Source organism: Equus quagga, chromosome 14, assembly GCF_021613505.1.
Source record: "Equus quagga isolate Etosha38 chromosome 14, UCLA_HA_Equagga_1.0, whole genome shotgun sequence".
In the NCBI taxonomy this organism is placed as follows: domain Eukaryota; kingdom Metazoa; phylum Chordata; class Mammalia; order Perissodactyla; family Equidae; genus Equus; species Equus quagga.
This window is the reverse complement of record NC_060280.1, coordinates 55477894-55499838: the sequence shown is the minus strand read 5'-3', so window position 1 is coordinate 55499838 and position 21945 is coordinate 55477894. Positions and strand designations below refer to the sequence as shown.

The 21945-nt window shown below is 36.0% G+C and overlaps 1 protein-coding gene across 5 annotated transcripts in view; it reads left to right on the top strand.

The window, feature by feature from the left end:
* KBTBD3 (kelch repeat and BTB domain containing 3) overlaps positions 1-20153 on the top strand; it is a 40959-nt gene extending 20806 nt beyond the window's left edge. For 2 of the 5 annotated variants that reach the window (XM_046638595.1, XM_046638598.1), the window contains 2 exons: positions 7938-8182; positions 12345-20153. In XM_046638595.1, coding sequence (XP_046494551.1) covers positions 7962-8182; positions 12345-13947 — 1824 coding nt within the window. In that variant the 5' untranslated portion in view covers positions 7938-7961 and the 3' untranslated portion in view covers positions 13948-20153. Of the gene's footprint in view, positions 1-5463; positions 5635-7937; positions 8183-12344 lie in introns of those variants that run through there. The other 3 variants (XM_046638597.1, XM_046638596.1, XM_046638599.1) reach the window with 3 other exon arrangements.
* Positions 20154-21945: the final 1792 nt, after the last annotated feature.

Below are 21945 nucleotides of genomic sequence, written 5' to 3'. Positions count from 1 at the left end.
TTTCACATAGTTTTCACGTCACAAAATATTATTGACCTTTTGATTTCTTTTTTTTTTATTGAGGTAAAATTGGTATATAATATTATATAAGTTTCAGGTCTATGACATTGTAATTTGATACCTGTATACACTACAAAGTGCTCAACACCAAAAATCTAGTTACCATCCATTACCATATAATTGATCCCCTTTACCCATTTCACTCTTCTCCCATCCCCCTTCCCCTCTCGTAACCACCAGTCTGTTCTCTTTATCTATGAGTTTGGTTTGGTTTTGTTTGTTCACTTGTTTTGTTTTTTCAGATTCCACATGTGAATGAAATCATATGGAATTTGTCTTTCTTTGACTTATTTCACTTAAGTGTCATACCCTCAAGGTCCATCCATGTCACACATGGCAAGGTTTCATTCTTTTTTATGGCTGAGTATATTCTATTTTATATATATACCACATCCTCTTTATTAGTTCACCCATCGATGGACACTTAGATTGTTTGCATATCTTGATTATTGTATATAATGATGAATATTGTATATAATGATTGTATATAATGATGTATATAGTGAACATAGAGGTGCATATATCTTTTTGAATTAGTGTTTTTGTATTATTCAGGTAAATACTGTTGACACAAATAATCCATAACCAATCTATAAATCAAAATTGGGAGTGAGTTTATTATGAGCCAGATCTGAGCACCATATAGCCCGGGAGAGTCCTTTCACAAAGGAATGGAGCACTCCAAAGAAGTAGGAGTGTACAGAGTGATTATATACCATCAAAGCACATGTATCACAAATGATTGGAATGTCCCTTTTACAACAGTCAGAAGACAGCAATTCACACAGCAGTTGAACACACCAGCTAGCAGTGGTCTGCAGCTGGGTGGTCACAGCAGGTCAGCAATCAATCCCTAGCCTAGGGAGAGATGCTTATCTTTAAGGAAATGCCAATGTGGGGGAAGTTGCATCTTTCTTTATCTTAAAAGGCATTGTTCTTGTCTTCGTGATATAGTAAATACTTAAAGCAATATAACAATGTATGCTCAACGGCCACGTCAGGCCCTTTCGGAAAAACAAGGTCAGGCCGAGTTAGTTTTACACCATATGGCTTCCTCGTATATTCCAGTATTTCCTGTTGTTTTCCATTTATTTATCAATACCCAGAGGTAGAATGGTTGGATCATATGGTAGTTTTATACTAAAGTTTTTGAGGAATCTCCATACTGTTTTCTTTAATGACTACACCAATTTACATTCCCACCAACAGTGAATGAGAGTTTCCTTTTCTCTACATCCTTTCCAACACTTGTTATTTCTTATCTTTTTGATAGTAGCCAGTGTAACAATGCTCATTGTGGTTTTGATTTGCATTTCTCTAATGATTAGTGATGTTGAGGATCTTTTCATGTGCCTATTGGCCATCTGTATGTCTTCTTGAAAAAATGTCCATTCAAATCTTCTGCCCCTTTTTAAATCAGATTTTTTGTTGTTGTTGAGTTGTATCAGTTCTTTATATATTTTGGACGTTAACTAACCTGTTATAGGATACATGGTTTGCACATATCTTCGTTCATTTAGTAGATTGTTTTATTTTGATAATGGTTTCCTTTGCTATGTAAAAGCTTTTTAGTTTACAGTTTTAGTTTTAAGCTTTAAAGTTTTTAGTTTTAAAAGTTTTTTAGTTTGATGTAGTCCCATTTGTTGAATTTTGCTTTTCTGTCCCTTGCCTTTGGAGTCAGATCCACAAAAACAGGGCTAAGACCAATGTCAAGGAACTTATCACCTATGTTTTCTTCTAGCAGTTTTATGATCACAGGTCTTCCATCCAAGTCTTTAATTCATTTTGAGTTTATTTTTGTGTATGGTGTAAGATAGTGGTCTAGTTTCATTCCTTTGTATGTGGCTGTCCAGTTTTCCCAACACGGTTTATTGAAGAGACTGTCCTTTCCCCATTGTATGTTCTTGGCTCTTTTGTCATAAATTAATTGTCCATATATGTATGGGTTTGTTTCTGGGCTCTCAGTTCTGTTCCATTGATCTATGTGTCTGCTTTTATGCCAATACCATCCTGTTTTGATTACTATGGCTTTGTAGTATGGTTTGAAATCAGGGACAATGGTACCTCCAGCATTGTTCTTCTTTCTCAAGATTGCTTTGGCTATTCAGGATCTTTTGTGGTTCCATAAAAATTTTAGGATTATTTGTTCTAGTTCTGTGAAAAATGCCGTTAAAATTTCAATAGGGATTGCATTGAATCTGTAGATTGCTTTGGGTAGTATAGACATTTTAGCAATATTAATTCTTTATTAATAATTCTTTATTAATTCCAATACATGAGCACAGAATACCTTTCCATTTACTGTCATATGTCTCATAACCACATTCTGGTCAATGATGGACTGCATATATGACAGTGGTCCCATAAGATTAATATCATATAGCCTAAGTGTGTAGTAGGCTATACCATCTAGATTTGTGTAAGTACTGTAGGGAAGAAGAAGTTTTCCTCTACCCTTCTCCATTCTTCTGACTGGCCTAAGAATTAAATTGACGTGAGACAGATTTACAGGAGAAAAACAAACAAAAATTTGATAACAGGTACACGTGGGAGAAATCCAGGAAAACTGAGTAACTGGCTAAAATGGCCAAAGCCCTCACCTTTAATACCATTCTCAGCTAAAGACAAAAGAAGATGTTGGGGGTGGGGAGAGTCAGGGACTTCACAAGGAAGGCAAGCAATTCACGGGTAGGTAAAAAGGAGCAAACGTTTGGGAAATGAGTTTGGCCCCACAGAAACAGAAGAGCACAGAGGGGGCCCAACAAACACCTTTTCTAGGTTCCTCCTTGTCTACCACCTGGTTCATGTTATGCTGATGTGATAGATGGCTTCCTGAGACAGGTTTTTCTATCTGAATTCTTTTAGGCAGTTAAAGGGGAGGTAACAAGAAAACTTCCTGAATCTTTTGTTTCTTAAAAATAAAAAGCTAAAATAATCCCTATGTTAAAGAGACACATTTTGGGGTGGCAAATTTTGTTCCCTTCGGTATACTCTATGCTATTTACACAACAGCAAAATCACCTAAGGACGTACTTCTCAGAACTTGTCCTGGTCATTAAGCAATGCATGACTGTATTTGTGTTCTTTCTTCCTTCTTAATATTCCAATATTTTTTCTTTTATTATTAAATTTCTAGTTAGAGAACTTCCTTATCCACTTTTTTAGAATAAATCTGCTCATGACAAATTCTCATTTTCCCTCATCTCAGAATGTCTTGATTTCCCCTTCATTCCTAACGGATGGTTGAGGATTGGGGATGGGGTAAGTAAAGCTGAAGTGATAAATAGGGACTGGCTCATGCTAAGTCTTACATACCGTGTAAGGGAGCTTGGGTTTCTTTCTCTAGTTAATGAGGAATGTTTAGAAGGATTTTAGGTAGGAGAGGCATGATATCATTGGATTTACATTTTACATCACTCTGCTAGGAATACCACAGTGAGTAACAAAGATGTGGCTCCTATTCTCGTGGAGTTTACTATCTGATAGGGCAGATATACATATGCACACTATCAATTAAAAAAATCCAAGGGCCAGCCTGGTGTTGTAGTGGTTAAGTTTGTGCACCCTGCTTCAGTGGCCCAGGGTCTGCAGGTACAGATCTCAGGTGCGGACCTACACACAGCTCATCAAGCCATGCTGTGACAGCATCCCACATACAAAATAGAGGAAAATTGGCACAGGTGTTAGCTGAGGTACAATCTTTCTCAAGCAAAAAGAGGTAAATTGGCAACAGATATTAGCTCAGGGCCAATCTTCCTCACCAAAAAACAAATCCAAACCTTTTAAATTAATGTTACTATATGTATATGTATATATAATTTACACATAATTATTTATGCATATTTATACATATGTAAATAATTTGGAACTTGTGATGAATTAAGTCAATTATTGAAGCCCGTAGTTCATGGATAAGAAGTGAATCCAAAGATATGTGTATATAGTAATTTTTATTCATATGAATGGAAATGTAAGTAAAACAACTTTATTAGAAATGTTCAAGTATCAAATTAATACAGTAGCTTTATACACAGGTATTCATTTTTGTCAAGTGGTTAAAAGTTAAAGCCTGCTGTGTTTACTCTTATGTGGAATGGCTTAGCAGAGAACTTGAAATTTTCTATTTTCTTAATTTGGTTTGAGTAAATTTCTATTCATAGACTTTATTTAATCATAACAAGGACAAGTGCTGTCAAAGAGGAGAGGTGCTAGAAAATGTATGAAAGGGGGACTCCATCCACATGATAACTAAAGCCATTGAAATGGATAAAAATCAATCAGGGAAAATAAGAAGAATTAGTAGAGAAAAGGGCCAAGGATAGAACACCAAGGATGAATAACCTTAAGTGATAAGCAATTCAGTTGAAGAATTCTTCATGCAGCACCTACTACATACCAGGTGCTGGTTGTAAATGAATTGAAAATATAGTGGAAAATACAATGTTTGGAAGGCACAAGGTGAGGAAGTTCTCTAGCTGAGGAAGGACTCACAAGGGCAGTGAGAGAAATGGCTGACAATTAGGAGAGGTGGCGGAAACCAAGGGAAGAGAATTCCAGGTAGGAAGTAGTTACCTGTATCCTCAAAAACTGAGGAAAAGTAGGTAAGGTAAGGACTGAAGTCATTGATGGTTCTTTGTGGGTGAGGTGGGGAGAGGTCAGATTACAGTGCTTTAGAGAGGGAATAATGGGCACAACTTGTATAATTTCTTTCTTTATTTTAAAGTTCAGTGAGGTGGGGCCTAGAGGAGCATGCCGATTCCAGAAAATATTTTTTGTTTTAGATGAGAAAAACTTGAGCATGCCAATACACTGAGGAGAAAGGTGGGATTTGGAGGGAAATTTGGGTAATGATTACAGCAATCTAAATTCAGCACCTACATCCATATCACAAAGCAAATCTTTTTAGACCGTTAAACCAATAAATCAGAACAATACTCAAATGCCCATTAACTCATGTCTGTCCATCTAATGTAGAAGCCTATTTACTTGATCTGTGTGCCTTTATGTGTAGTATAAATAACCCTTGCTAGTCCCTTTAAATATTCCTTTCCGTCATCATGGAATCAATAAGAGAGTCTGGCTCAAGTCTCAGCCAATTCTCTCTCTTCTTTCCGTTGATCCTGACACTCCAGATAAACTACTTCACTGCAATAGCTCTAGTATTCAACTTTTCTCTTAAGCCCTAGGAATTATTAGAGAGCTGCTGCTTCTGCCCCTCCCCCCACCACCTTATAATTATAAACTTTTTGATTAATGTCATTTATGTGATTTCCTTGCCTTTTATGTTAAATTTCTAATAGAAAATAAATACTAACTTCCTTCCTATTTAGCACATTTTATATGCTAAATTATGTATTCTTTTTAATATTCTCAACAACACAACTCGTCATTTCCTGCCTTCAGACTCAAACTGAAAAATCAGCTCTTCCTGAATTTCAGGCCTGCTGGCTGTCAGACTGGAACTTATACCATCAGCTGTCCTGGTTCTCAGGCCTTTGGATTCAGCCTGGAACTATACCATCGGCTCTCCTGGGTCTCCAACTCAACTGCTGATCTTGAGACCTCCATAATTGTGTGAGCCAATGCTTTATAAATAATAAATCTTTTTATATATATGTAGTCTTCCCATCTATATAATATATCCTGTATACATAGATATACTCATATAATCTTATTGGTCCAGTGGGTCTGTTTCTCAAGAGAACTCTAATACAATTGTTTTTGCCTTACTTTTCTTCAGAACTGGCCCTAAGCTGCTCATTATCTCTCACACTCATGACACCTGCTCTCATTCTTAATATATTTCCATGCTCACAGCTGCTTAGAACACTGCTCACAAAACTACTGCAAGTAACTTAATTTTCCAATGATACTGCCGGTTACATCCTATTACTCCTCCCTGCACACGCACACATACATGCACACTATTCTTCACACAGTACCTCAGCTGTCCAGTGGAACTTTATGTGATAATGAAAATCTTCTATATTTGTGCTGTACGATACAATAGCCACTAGGCACATGTATTGTCTGGGATCTCCAGAGAAACAGAACCAATTGGAGAAAGAGAGAGAGAGAATGATTGATTGACTGTAAGGAGTTGGCTTACGTGATTATGGAGGCTGAGAAGTCTCACAATCTACAGTCAGCACTCTGGAAACCCCGGAGAGTGGATAGTGTAGTTCCAGTCCTAGTCCTAGTCCAGAGGCAGGAGAAGACTAACATCCCAACTCAAAGACAGGCAGGCAGAGACAAAGGATTCTTTCTTACTCAGCCATTTATTCTATTCAGACCTTCGACAGATTGGATGAGTCCCACTCACATTAGGGAGGGCAGTCTGCTTAGTCCACCAGTTCAAATGCTGGTCTCATCCAGAACACTCTCACAGACACACCTAGAAATAATGTTTAGCCAGTTTGGGCAGCCTATGGCCCAGTCTGGTTGACACATAAAATTAACTATCCCACTACATTTGGCTACTGACCCCTTAAAATAGGACTTGAGCAACCACAGTACAAAATTTTTAATTTTATTTAATTTTAAGTAACTTAAATTTAAATAACTAAACATAGTTTATGGTTACTATATCGGACAACACAGCAGTAGCTTGTCTCAGTCCTAGAATGGAGCTTTGATTGACGCTGTAGGACCATTGAGAGTACTTCTCCAGTATCCAACTTCTACCTGGGCATCTTAGAAGACCCCCTTTTGGAGAAGGAGGCCACCGTGCAAGAAGTCTGACTACCCTGAGACTGCCATGTGATGAGGAAGCATAAGCTAGCCAACACGAAGAGAGGGCATTAAGAGAGAGAGGGCCTCATCCGTTCAGCCATCCCAGTTGAAACATCAGAAATGTGAATGAAGAAACCATATTGGACCTCTAATCCAGTCAGGTCTTCAGGTGACTTCAGCCACAGCTGCCATCCGCCTCTAGCCATGTGAAAGCCCCCAAGCAGGAAGCTCCAGCTAAACCCACAGAACCATGAGAGAGAATGATAAATTGCTATCTTAAGCCATGGAGTTTGGGGGTCATTGGCAAAACAGTAGATAACCAGAACAGAAAGATACTGAGGAATCAAGATTCCCTGTTTCTCTGTCTCCCCAAGTCCCAGTCTCCTTTTACTTTCTGTTTCCCACTTCCTTGCTTTTGGTGGTACAAACTTTTATGCTTGAAGCTGAATTTGCAGTTTGGGAAAGTCACAATTATCTGACCTTCAACTATGTTGGATTTCTGGCCTCATGTTTAAAAGACCTTTCTTCCTGCTTTTTTCCTTCCTGCTGTTTTCCTTCCTGCTTTCAATTAGGCCAATTTGAACCACTGCTTACCGTTTTCTTCCTTACTAAAGGCTGTAACTACAAAAGTTAATACAATCTAGCACTCTGATCTTTTTCAATCAATTCTCTTTTAAAAGTCTAACCTCAGAAGGTACATATCGATGCTTCAAGATCAGTATTTTAACATCTGCTTGGCTACCAGAAGGAAATGGATGGGAGGGGAGAGGGCTGTGTTGTGTATATACTCAAATGATAACTACTGTATAAATATTACCTCTTATGTGTAACAATAAGACTGGTCATACACTGAGATCCTATCTAAGCTTTTTATACAACTTATAAATTTTGCTATCTGACACAATTATATAGCATTGAATGTTATACCTTAATAAAATACTTTTTATCCCAGTGAGCTCATCACTTAAGAAAACTAAAAGGAATTTATTATTAAATATCATGAAAAAAATGTTTAGAACGTTACTATCTTATAATTGTTCTTTGTGAGCATTTTTGTGTAATTGACAGTAAGTGAGAAAATGTTGGAGTGTGATAATTTCATTAGGACTCTACTCCATCACTGATTTTTTGTTTTCTCATTCCAGTTCTAAGAACAGGTAGAATTGGCTATGGATAATTCATATGATTTCAATCGACGAAATTCATGTAATGGAATTCCATCTGAGAAGAAGAACAGCTTCCTTGTGTCAGAAGATCACGGACAGAAAATCTTAAGTGTACTACAGAATTTTAGAGAACAAAATGTCTTTTATGATTTCAAAATAATCATGAAAGATGAAACAATCCCATGTCATCGTTGTGTGTTAGCAGCATGCAGTGACTTTTTCAGGTACTTTTCCTTGTCTATACAGCTGTGCCTCATATTTTATGATACGGATAATTATGCTATTTTTTTTATATCTATACTCAGTTTTTCCCCCACAAGAGCATGCAGCAGTAATTTTTAATTTGTAAAAACAGCTAATTAGAACCTAAGAGTAACTAATGATTTTGAGGATAAAAATTTAAGACTACTTTTTTTAAAACTCAGGTCTTCCCAGGCCAGCATTTCCTAGAGGTCTATGGAACATTAGTCCCTTGAAATTTTCTGGGAAAAAAATTTGTTTTGATCTGGGGTCAGTTTTGTTCGGGGGATCCCTTCGCTGTATCATTTAGGTAAGAGGAAAGGACAGAATGATAAAAAATGGAAGCCAAGTTCGAAGAAAATGAAGAATCTGAGAGGAAAATAAATTTCAGTCATTTATTGTATCCACGGATTATCCAGGGGAGAGGGACTCTAACCCAGAGGATTTCAAGATTTCTCCTCTCTTTGGCAAAGATATTCCTGTAGTAAGGAAATATCTCCAGAAGCATTTCTGGAGAGCACCAACTTGTTCTGATTCTGAACAACCTTCCAGATATGATTTGGTTCCCATGTATATCATCCTACAGGGAATGTCCTAGTCATGTCACTGTAAGAATCTACTGTGATGACAGTGGGTTTCTGATTCTGAAGGTTACAGGTCAGACACATGACTTTAGTATTGTAGTAACTGTATCAAGGTAATACCATCCTGAGAGGCCTCTTGGTCTGCAGACACACAAGCCTGTCTTCATGACATCCTGGCCTTCAGCCCTGCTAGTCATACTGCCGTGAACTTAAATCCTAATTGCAATATTTTTTATTATGTTCAATTTTGGAAGCAATTTTTATTTGCAGTAAAAAGAGTTTCAATCTCTGATAAATAAATGATAAAACAAAGTAAGGTTTAAGATATAAAAACACCTAGATGCAAGTTGACTTATACTGGTTTAATCCTTAGTTTAACTCCTATTTTGCTACCAACATCTAACCAACATCTTAGACCTTACTCTTATTGCCTTCTGGAGTAAATCTTATAGGCTGTAATTCATTCAGCAAAAACTTAACTGATGTTGACTACTTGCTAAACACCTGTTCCTGTAGGGCTTTTGCTTTGAATTTGGGAGCAATGGCTCAGTGCTCCATCATGGTTCACTGGGGACAGGGAGATGACAACAGTCTTTAGCTGTTTGCCTAACTAGACTATATGTCTCCATCTGTTCTTTTCACCCCTTCTCTCAGGTAACCTAAGTTATTCTTTTTTGCACTCCACTGGGGCCCTAACTGTTCTTGTCCTCTGACACGATCAGGTTACACCAATTTCTTCCCACCTCTCTTCTGATCCAGCTTTTCTTCCAAGTGTCTCGACTGCTCCCTTAGCTTTCATGTCACCTCTTCATCGCAAGAAGCCGTATGATATAAGGGTTAAGTACTTGGCCTCTTAATACACATGCCCTAAATCTAAATCCCAGCTCCACCTCTTATTAGATGTGTGACCTTAGGCAAGTTACTTAACCTCTTCAGGCCTCAGTTGCCTTATTTGTAAAAAATTAAGATAATAAAAATAGAACCTAAGTCATAGAGTCATTATGAGGGTTAAATGAAATTAATGACTAGGATGGTGTCCACTACATTCAACTAATATTAGTAATCATTATTATTATTATTATTTCCAAACCTAGGCAAAAATGGAAATAATCTGATGTGAACATACAGCCTGATTCCCCTATAATGTTTTCATGTTAACAAAATAACAAGTTCATGTAAACATTTGAATTGGCAGTCTTCTGCTCTTTATATTGAGGTTATTTATTAATTAAATGTCCCTGCACATAATTTTTGTCCCTACTACTTTGTTCAGCTTACTCCTAGCTTTCTATGGATCTGCTTTAAATTTTTTGAATTATTGTTAGAACAATAGATTTTTAAAAATTTTTACTGCTTTGAAGTAACACAAATGACAGTTTCATAATGACCTAAATCCTTTATAATATATTGTATTTTACTAAATGAGTAGAGTTCACATAAAAATATGTATAAATGTAGATGGAAGTCTATAATTTACGCTTTTGTATGATAAGGCCACTAATTCATATTTGTGCTATAATCAAACTGACTGGAGTACTGGAAGGAAGAACACAAAATAAAAATAGCAGAAAAGTACACAATGCATGATAAATGCCCTTTACAATGCTTTTGGAAAATGAAAATTATTATTGAGATGTAAAGTCATTGGAGACAAGATTGCAAAGGAATCACACATATTATGTAACCGCTTTATGATAACATGGTCAATTTGAGATGGATATTAATGGATGCTTTAAAGATGAATAGGATGAAGTATAGAAATATGATCTTATGTGTATCGTCTCAAAGATAATTCAGAAGCTGATGGTAAATTAAAAATACATAGAATCTGATAGAAAGCATTTGTTTTCTTAAAATAATAGCAATACCAGTTAATGCTTTGCATCAGTTAACTCATTTGTTCCTCTCACAACTCAGTGAAATAGGTACTACCAATATCCATGTTTTCAGATAAAGAATTTGAAGCTCAGTAAAGTTAAGTCACCTCCCCAAGGTCACACAGCTAATGAGTGGCAGAGGCTAGATGCCTACCCAGGCAGCTGGGTTCTGGAGGCCATGGTCTTAATATTACCCTAAACTGACTATAGATGTCTTAATAATCTAATATAATTATCATTACAAGTTAATATTTCTAAGTTGATATACATTATTGAAATACCCTGTATAATATATGACATATATATAATTTTTGTAACTATATTTATTTATTTTTGTATTAAGAAGTATTGAATAGCCTAGTAGGAAGGCACTGTGTCATCCTTTGTTTTCCTAAGGGGTATAATCTGTATTTGGAGGGCCCCTTATGTTTTTCAGTTGACTGCTAGTGCTTCTTAAACACCTTTAGTTACCCTATAGAGTAGACTCTAATTAAATTGGTTTCCCTCCAGAGCACTTGGGCACCTTGGGACACTGCTCACAAAGGTACCCTGGACAGTACTGACACAAACACAAACCAGTATTAAACCAGATCCAAAGCCAGTTGCTCTTGAGTCTTAATGAATGCTCACCTGGCAGTCCTTGGTTCTTTGTTGTAGCTCTTTCCCCTTTAATCTTAATCTCTATTTACTCTTCCACTGACAACCACCATAATGGGTTTGTTTAAAGTGTAAAAATGAATAACTCTGGATATGAAGTTAGTGTAAGGATGGATGGTAATATTGTTCTGACCAAAACCAATAGTGAAATACATCTTAGTCTCCTGCCCAAACATTTCCAGATAATTTATATTCTTGCTGAACCTGAGCCAAAAAAGTTCCTAATTCCTTAGATTCTATCAACTTTACATGTTGAGATAAATTAGAACTTATTATGAAGAACTTTCAAAGTGGTGTAATTATTCAAATCTGAGGACTCAGCTCCATCTCTCTGGCTATTTCAATGGAAACTGATTTTTAGCCTTTGGCTTTGTATGGTACACTGTTATTATTTAGTTCTATGAAATCACATTCCCTTTTTCCTAAAGTACTGTATGAAATGTGTCTTTTTAGATGTGTGTTTAAGTTTACCTTATTTGGTGGATTTTCCCACATAAACAGACTTGTTGGAGGTATCTAATACCTCACTGTATTCCATCTTTCACTTGTTTCACTACTGCCAAAATGAAAATTAGTTTGAAAGAGATTTTTAAATGCTAAACCCAAAAGCATTGTACATTTTAAGTAATTTTAGTTATTACCTGCACAGTTGATATTAAGAAAGCCACAGATAAAAAATTCTTCCATTAGAGAGATTTTACCCTAATTTTATTAATAATATATAAGAACATCAAATCAATATGTAAAATTTGAATCTTTTTATAGTCTTCTTTGGATTAGTTACTGTAGCTTAGATATAATGTATATATTTTGCTGTATAGGAGTTATTTAATATATATGTTTGATGGATAAATAGTATGGTGTATGACTATTCTAGATATTAAAATAATTTATTAGGATGCTTTAAAAATATATTTCATAGATATAGGAAGGAATAAAATAAGGAAACCTCTTTAAGATAATATTGAAATTGTTATGGAATAAAATATTCCTGTTTACTTGTTCTTCTGTGTTCTTTATTTTTGCAGGGCTATGTTTGAAGTAAACATGAAAGAAAGAGATGGTGGAAGTGTTACCATTACTAATTTGTCCTCCAAAGCAGTAAAAGCATTTCTTGATTATGCCTATACTGGAAAAACAAAGATAACAGATGATAATGTGGAAATGTTCTTCCAGTTGTCATCATTTCTCCAAGTTTCCTTCCTATCCAAGGCTTGCAGTGACTTTTTAATAAAAAGTATTAATCTTGTCAATTGTTTACAGTTATTATCTATGTCAGATAGCTATGGCTCTACCCGTTTGTTTGATCATGCATTGTACTTTGTACAACATCACTTTTCTTTAGTATTTAAATCCAGTGATTTCTTAGAGATTAATTTTGGAGTACTGCAAAAATGTCTAGAATCAGATGAATTAAATGTTCCTGAAGAAGAAACCGTACTGAAAGTTGTCCTTAGTTGGACTAAACATAACTTAGAATCCAGGCAAAAGCATCTGCCTCATTTGATTAAAAAAGTAAGATTACATCAGTTATCTGAGGAGACGCTTCAAGACTGTCTGCTCAGTGAGGAGTGTTTACTCAAAAGCACAAACTGTTTTGACATAATCATGGATGCAGTTAAGCGTGTGCAAGGTTCTGGTGGACTTTTCCCTGATGCTCGACCATCCACAACTGAAAAATACATATTTGTTCACAAAACTGAGGAAAATGGAGAAAGTCAATATACATTTTGCTATAATATTAAAACTGATTCGTGGAAAGTATTGTCACAGTCACACCTGATTGATTTGCCAGGATCTAGTCTGTCTAGTTATGGAGAGAAAATATTCCTGACAGGTGGTTGCAAAGGGCCATGTTGTAGAACGGTTAGGCTCCATATTGCAGAGTCCTACCATGATGCCACTGATCAAACCTGGTGCTACTGTCCAGTCAAAAATGATTTCTTCCTGGTATCGACTATGAAAACACCAAGAACCATGCATACATCAGTTATGGCTCTCAATAGATTATTTGTCATAGGTGGGAAGACTAGAGGATCTCAGGACATTAAAAGTCTCTTAGCTGTTGAATCTTACAACCCTCTTTCCAAAGAATGGATCTCTGTTAGCCCATTACCCAGAGGCATATACTATCCCGAAGCAAGTGCATGCCAAAATGTAATTTATGTTCTTGGATCAGAAGTAGAGATTACGGATGCCTTTAACCCATCACTTGATTGCTTTTTTAAATACAATGCTACAACTGATCAGTGGTCTGAACTAGTAGCAGAATTTGGGCAGTTTTTTCATGCAACACTAATTAAAGCTGTCCCAGTCAACTGCACACTGTATATATGTGACCTTTCCACCTATAAGGTTTATAGTTTTTGTCCAGATACTTGTGTTTGGAAGGGTGAAGGATCTTTTGAATGTGCAGGCTTTAATGCAGGTGCAGTTGGAATTGAAGATAAAATTTATATATTAGGTGGCGATTATGCACCGGATGAAATCACAGATGAAGTGCAGGTCTACCACAGCAGCAGGTCCGAGTGGGAAGAAGTTTCACCAATGCCAAGAGCCTTAACTGAATTTTACTGCCAGGCGATCCAGTTTAACAAATACAGGGACCCATGGTTTTCTAATCATTTCTAAAACTAGTGTGTGCTTAGACAGTCTAAAACTATTCCAGTTCTAGAAACCTACAGTTAATTTGTTAACCTTAATAGTTGGTAAAAAGGTCTTTACATCTTAATAAGATAAAATATTCCTTCTATTAGAGAATCACTATGAATGTATACCATATATGAATTAGCAGTTCCCAGAAACTTAAAATACAAAATATGTTTTATCAAAAATTACATTGAATATAATTTAATCTTGGAGAATCCAGAATATTTAGTATTTTCATATGTAAATAAAACCCATAGGCTTTGACGTTTTGATTTTTAAAGTACTCTATCCATAAAAGACTAATGAAAACAAATCAAAATTCATAGATTTATACTATTTAGATGGAAGAAATCTCTTTAGGTAGTAAAAATGAATTACACTGTATTATATGAACTAGAAAATAAATTAGAAAGAGGTGCGAATCCTCCCTTGTTACTATAGGTATAAGAGTTACTGAATGTCTGTCCTTTCTGATCATTGGTTAGCTTCTTTTAAGCCCTCCTTTTCTTGCACTTTTTTTGGTCAGAAATTTTTCTAAAACGCAATGTATTTCCCCAGGCTTCTAAACTGTACAGTAAACATGGCTTAACTTTTTTACTCTTCATTAAGAGCATAATGTACCATGTTATAAGGCCATCATGCCATCGGCAGTTACTGAAATGCTTTTAAAATTGCTAATTCTATTAGTTCTCAGTGTTGGTTGGTTTCAATTTCTATCAGTATCATATTTCTTTTTCTTTTCTGGCTCAAGCTCAGTAAATTAGCACTTTTGATTTAATTAGTAGTTTAAGTTATGCCTGACCTGAGTTTATCTTAACGTGTAACCCACTGAGTGACGTTCTTGGATTTGGGGAGGATAGTCCTAAAATCCTTTTTATGTATCATTGCCAGGTTCCAACATAACGGAGGAGGTGAAAAATCTGACTTCTAGATAAGTGGCTCATTATTGTTGCATTTCCTAACTTCTTAAATGTCTAAATTTGAGTTGCAATAAGAAATTTCAGGGTTTAAATTAGTACCGTATCAGTTTTCTGCGATGATACATACCATCTGTAAAGCACTGTGTTGGTTTACCAGTTCAGTAAATTATTCATAGTGAATTATTTTCTAAATTTAAAAAAATGACTGGGCTTTTGCTATGATTAGTGGAATTCACAACCTGTATTTGTTTAGATGTTTAATCACCTTTAACCCAAACAGTGGAAGAGTATCAATTATCCTTGTTCTCAGGATGATTCCGCCTTGCAAAAGGGTATGTTTCTTTAATCAGTTTAAAAGATATAAGCATTTTAGGTTTTAAGACCCCTGCTTTACATCTCAGGTAATGTATAGATTGCACCTCTCCAGAATCAGATGAGTTTCCCACACTCTGCAGTAAATATAAATCTGTTGTAAATGTACATATTTTTTAGAAGTGTGTTCCTGTAAGTATGGAAATGCAGCTAAATGAAGGTTCTTTTATTTTACCATATAAATTTATGCAATCAGAAGTTTCAAATATATTTTTCAAAATAGAACAAGATATTAGACTACATTATTATGCAATTCCAAAATCAGGGACCATCCCTAATGAGATGAGATAAAAAGTATTCTGTAGATTTGGTGGCCTTCCTCCCTACCTACTTTTGTTGGCTCTGCCTTTTCCTCTGTGGGTGTTTGTGTGTGTGTGTGTGTAAGAAAAAAATTCAGTAGAGGCTTTTGCGTGTGTGTGTGTGAGACTTTGAAAACAAATTATTTGAGAAAGACCATAACACAGTGGGTGACCTCTATGTGGATTTACTGAACAGTTAATTTAAGCATATACAAATAATTAAAGTATGCTTAAAATAAATATTGTTTTAATCACTGACTCTAGGAATTGTTAATCTCTTCTAGAAGAAACTAAAAAAAATAGAATCCCTTCCTGATCTTGTTTCCTTATCGAATCATCTTTATTTCCACCATTCTTCTCATTGGCCATTGATTTATGGTTATGTTTCTAGAAATATCCTTGTCATCAAGCCCTAGGTGGCTCTCTCTGCATTTGATTTAATACACTTTCTAATGCACAAGTTTTCTGCCTGTTTCCGCAATTGCTGCATGTTACTTGTTAATCATTTTCATTTATTGCCATCCCTTTCCATCTGCACCTGAGAGCTCTTCATCAGTTATAACTGCAAGAAAAGTACTCTCTCTAATCATAAAGCCCCAAACTCTTCCTTTATTTACTGTTCTCTTTCCTTGGCACCATAGTAATCTGTGCTGGGCTTGGCTCCACTAATAATTGATCTTGTTCTCTCTCATTTTGCATCTTGTAAAGTTTGCACTTTCATTTGATCTATCTGCCTTATCAAAAAATGATCTGCGTGTTCAAAACCTTCAAGGAATCTAGCCACTTACACACATGGTCAGTGACTAAACTGTTTATATCTTTCTGATCATGCCTGTTGCTGTGGCTTCACTCTCCAAGAACCATACATATCATTCTGGCCTCACCCTCCATTCTGGATCTCTGACATGCAAATCTCAGTGATCTCTAAGGTTCTATTCTCGGTACCCCCAAAGAAGCTATTTTCCCTGTCTGTAAGTTCAGGAAATAACATCCCTTTATCTATGGCCTCTTCCTTTAGTCTTTTTTTTCTTTAAGTCTACTTTCTTTTCATTATCATCCTTCAGCTAATGCCGCAGGGTAAGAGATAAAACAATTCTGCTCATTATCCAGATTGCTGTCATTCTTGTGGAAAATTTTAACATTTCTAAATCCTTTATCATTTGTCTTGCTCCACTACGTTTCACAAAAGAAAGAATTCTAATTTCGTAGTGTCTTCTGAAATTGAAAAGTATATAGCATTATTAAATATAAAAAAGATTAAGTTCAACATATGAGATAATTCAGAGTTAATGGATATTCCTAGAGTGATCTTCAAACTTGGTTTAAAATGTGGAGCACTTTTATTCATCTATTGCCTGTGCAACTAAGCAGTATGAAGAATATTTGCATAATCAAAATTAACTACATTCCCATAACACTCGACTCTGGTATGAGGAGGGAAAGAGGTCTTTATCATGGCAATATTCATTACATACTACCCTTGGAAACTAGAATATTATTGGAGAGCAACTACATGCTACAACATGATTCTATTTTTCCCAGATACCAAGAAGAGCAATTGCATATGTGTTCACTGTACCCAGCTCAAGGTACACGATTTCAAAATCAGTCAACTAGAAAAGGCAAACATCTGTTTATGTTTTCAGAATTGGAGGCAGAAATTATAATGGAATGATTAAATACATTGTTGAATATATAGTGTTTACTTTTAGATCATCATTCTCAGTTCAATTGGATCCAGTGTTTGGAAACTCTTCTCCTATTATATTTAGAATTGAGTGTGTAAGACAAAAATGTCTTCCAATGGACAGCTCTGGAGGGTAACCTAAAAACAAAAGCTGGAACTTGTAGGGAAGCAGGTTTCTCTTCAATGTAAGAAACAACTTTACTCCACTTTATAAAGCCATACTTTAGGATACGCCTAGTTATCAAAGACTGTGGCATGTGGCGTATGATTAGCCCAATACCTTCCTACACAGGAGTCCACGACCAAAGATTTCTACATTCTGTTTACACATTTGGATCTTAATAGTTTTGTGATGTAGGACTAATTGCTTCCTCCAATTTATTTAGCATTTTAGGCATTCCAAGTAACTTGGTTTCAATGGTTCTGCATACTCAAGATTTCAATAGGACTTGAGTTTTAAAAGTACATCATTTTTAGGAGCATTCTTACTGAAGGAAATTTGTTCTTTTTTCTCTTTTTTTTAATCACTCAGGAAAAAGTCTGTAATTGGTGCTGACATTTACAGTGAGCTGCTAATAGAGATTTTTTCCTTCTGTCTACCATAGGTGCACATTTGTTTTATAGTAAATAGAAACTGGAAGACCAGTACCTAAAATTTTCTCCTGAATTATTTCTAATTTTGCTGCAAATGTAGCTATATAGTTAAATGTAGTGATTCTAGTTAAAGATTATGTGATTTGAAAGAATATCTTTATACAGAATCTTAATTTAGATATGTTTATAAATAAATTATATTTGATGACACTATGATGCTTAGTCCAATTTAATATCTAAATAGGAAATTTAATCACAAGATGATACTATTGCTTATCAAAAGATATCTCTTCTAAATCATAGACTCATTCAAACTTGAAAATAACCTTAGAATCTAATACAGCTTCCAACCTGGTATAGAAAGTCCCTGTAAATTCTAAAACACTCTTGACAGATGACTTTTTTCAATTTCTAATTCAGTGTTTTCAGGGGTAAAGAGCTCACTACCTCCATTTTTTAACGATTCTGTTAGAAAGTACTTCCTAACATGGAAAGCAACTCTGTCTCCCTGTAATAACTTCCAGCCTTTGGTCTTAGGTGGTTGTCCCCACAAGTGTTTGAAAGAGTAGTATGTCTCTCATTCCTCTAAAATCAAGGCCTCATTTTCCTTCTTATTCAAATGCTCAGCGCTTTAAAACCTGCCACAATAGGTGTTACATTCCTTGTCCTTGTACAGTTGCCTCAGAGAATCTAGCCTAGCTCTGCCTCCTTTTTGGTGGTTTGAGCCTGACCGGCATTTCAGAATCTCTATTTCACACACGAGTCTTGCCTCACTGTCCATTCCAGCGTATTTGATAACTCAGGCATCTTGTTCCCTTAACCAGCTCTCTAGCTTTTATAAATCCAGTTTGGGCTAGCGCCTTGCTGTGTCTCTCTCTTCGTACCCCCCCCACCCCGGTCAATATAATCGCAAACATTTTCTGGAAGAGGAATTTAAAGCCAGATTTTAATAAATTTTTCAATCATTTATCATTGAATATGGTTTTCAGGATTTTTAAAACACTTCTAAAAAAGACCCCAGAAACTATACAAAAAATAGAAATCAAAGCAGTCACCTTCTTGGTGGTTAATGAGAAGACAATCAATACAGACCAGCCTTATGGTAATAACAATCTAAATGTGGAGATTCGCGCTGTTAGTCCAGTTGGATAAAGCATGGTATTTTCATAAAACAAGGCCATTATTAAATAACTCTATGGGTCAGGTAGCTTTATTCATTTCATTAACTTTGACAGCATTCCCAACTAACTGTCTAACTAGCTCAACAAATTATGCTGTTGGCTCCAAGGGTAACAAGGTTGCTGGAATAATTAAGAGTACAGTTCTTTGAGTATCACGTTGTAGTGTAAATATTCCTTTACGTGTCTGTCTTCCTCATGTAATTGGAAGCTCTTAGGAATGGGGACATATCCTCATCATTTCTGAACCTAGCAATTAACACAGCGCCTGCATATAATAAATAAACTGATATTCTATTGAGTCAATGTGTGAAGCAAAATATATTTACTAGAGTTATATTGTTACTGAATGGGTTTGATTTAACTGTACATTTTGCAACTTATTTTCATGTACAAAGGAAATTATTTTGATGGATACTACAGTTTAACATTTTTAAATGCTACCACATTGTACCTTAGTTATCTATTTATGTATTTGTTAATTCTTTTTGTAATATTTGATATCTTTCTTATGTTAAAAGTCTCTGAGACAATTGGTTTAGGTACTTTATGCAACCTCAGTTTTTGCTATTATACGGAAAAGCTAATGATGAAGTGTTATTTACTTGAGAGTGAAATTGCATTATACAGTGCTCTGCCCACCTTTGGAGAACATGTATAGTTGATTGTATAGTTGCATAGTATATTTATAGTTGGTTCTTGGAAGTGAAATTATAGATTCAAAGTTATTTATCCACCTAATTCTTTAGTGCTTAGGGATAATTTGTTCTCAGTGAATTTTAATTATAATATGTAATTCTGTGTTTCCTTTCAAAGGCAATAATGGATAAGACAATGACTGCAAGTTTCATTAGTAGACATGCAACCCCCATTTCTCCTACAATAGCATAATAGCTTTAGTGACCTTTTATCCCTATAGTGCTCAAAGCGATTTGCATTGCATACACAAGTAATGTACTTCATTTCCCTATTAGTGGAATGTGGGCTTTTGCTAAATGCTATAAGAAATAAAATCAGCATTTTTGCGGGTCCATATTAACATGTAGTAAAACATTTCAATTCTATAAAATAATTGTTAATTTGTAAAAATGTATATCAGAAAAGAATACATATCCTGTCTGTATTCATTGTCATTAGAAATAAAAGAGATAGATAAAGGCGGATGCTAAGGTCTCATTTTCTTGCCTCCTTTCCTAATGCCCCAGGGGCTCTGATGAGTCTCAGAACTACTGAGAGTGTGATAGTGGAGGTGGGGGGATTGTCAGAAGGGGCTTCTATAGCTGTGATGACATGTCTTGCAATATAAACTTCAAAGTGGACACCCTGGTCTGAAAGAATAGAATACCAACTAGACTTCAGATGTGTCATAGGTGTTTGGGCCATCACTGAGCTAAGAAAGAACAGACAATATACCCATGAACCGCAAGTGACACAGCTGAAGCTAGCTGAATGTACAGGGCCAGAGAGTGGCCAGCCCTGCCTCACTGGACACGAGGCGTACAAGGACCAGCTAGCTGCTGGGGCATAAGCCTTCCTCCCTCATACACACAAATGCTCGTGGGCTGGAGCTAGGAAAGGAGTCCAAAGTCTGACAGACTCAGTGATACCAAGAAAAGACTTTTTAAATGTTTACATTGGACAGATGCTCTCAATTCCAGTTCCTGTAATTTTTCCTCTTTCTGGGCAGGCCTATTTTCTGTCATGTTTCTGCTTTCCTGTGTAACAAGCTGTGATTTACTCAATGACCTTGGCTCCCAAGTCCCTCTTCTAGACTACTGCCGAGGTTGAAACAGAGTTCCTCCTTGGAAAGCAACCCTTGGAAAGTCAACCGTCCCTATCCCACATGACTGCATAGGCCACTTACCCTGTCTGAATTTCCGAGGTGCTCTGGTCCTCACTTACTAATCCTTCATCCAAATTTATTGCTCCAGACTTTTTCCCTTATTACCTCCAATTCTCCATGTGCCTCCAGCCTTCTGCAGTTCTCTTTGCCCTCAAACACTAACTCATCCCCTTCTCTTTAATCCTCCTAGACAGAAGCCTTAACAAAGTTTATTCCAAACGTAAGGATATTGTTAGTATTGGCCTGCCACTAGTTTGTTGAGGCTGCCTTCCTCAGCTGGAAGTCTCCTTTCCCAGTCAAAATTTTAATCCTCACAGGCCCCCAGTGAAGCTTTCCTCTTAAGACATTTAAGAGAATGGTTACCCACCTCAGTCTGACGCATTGGCATTTGAAGTTCTTTCCCTAAATTCTGAGTTTTCCTCTTTCCCCTCACTACAGGAGAAAAAAAGAAAGAAGCCCCTCAATGACAAAATTTAATCTCCAGGGGCCAGCCCCATGGCATAGTGATTCAGTCTGGCACACTCCACTTCGGTGGCTCGGGTTCACAGGTTTGGATCCCAGGCACAATCTTACACTACTCATTAGTCATTCTGTGGTGGCAACCCACATACAAAATAGAAGATTGGCACAGATGTTAGCTCAGGGCTAGTCTTCCTCAAAGTGAAAAAAACAAAAAGAGGAAGATTGGCAACAGACGTTAGCTCAGATTGAATCTTCCTCACCAAAAAAAAAAAAAAAAATTAGTCTCTATATTTACAGGAAATAAATTGCAAAGAACATTGAAACTAGCAGTTTGTCCCTTTTCAATCATTAAGAGCTACTTAATATTGTGCAGGAGACGCCTGCATTTACAATGTTACAAAATATGTTTGGTCAAAAACTATTTGTAGCAATTTAGCCAGTATACAGAATTTAATTGAATTATATGTGTATTTTCTGGAGAAAATAATCCTTAAAAAGTAATCACTTTTCACTAGGACTATAAAGTTTCAAAATAATGTTTATAAAATGTTTTGAGGTTTTTGAAACTATGAAATATTGAATTTTTAGGCAATATGGCAATAGACTAATCTACCTAATGAATATT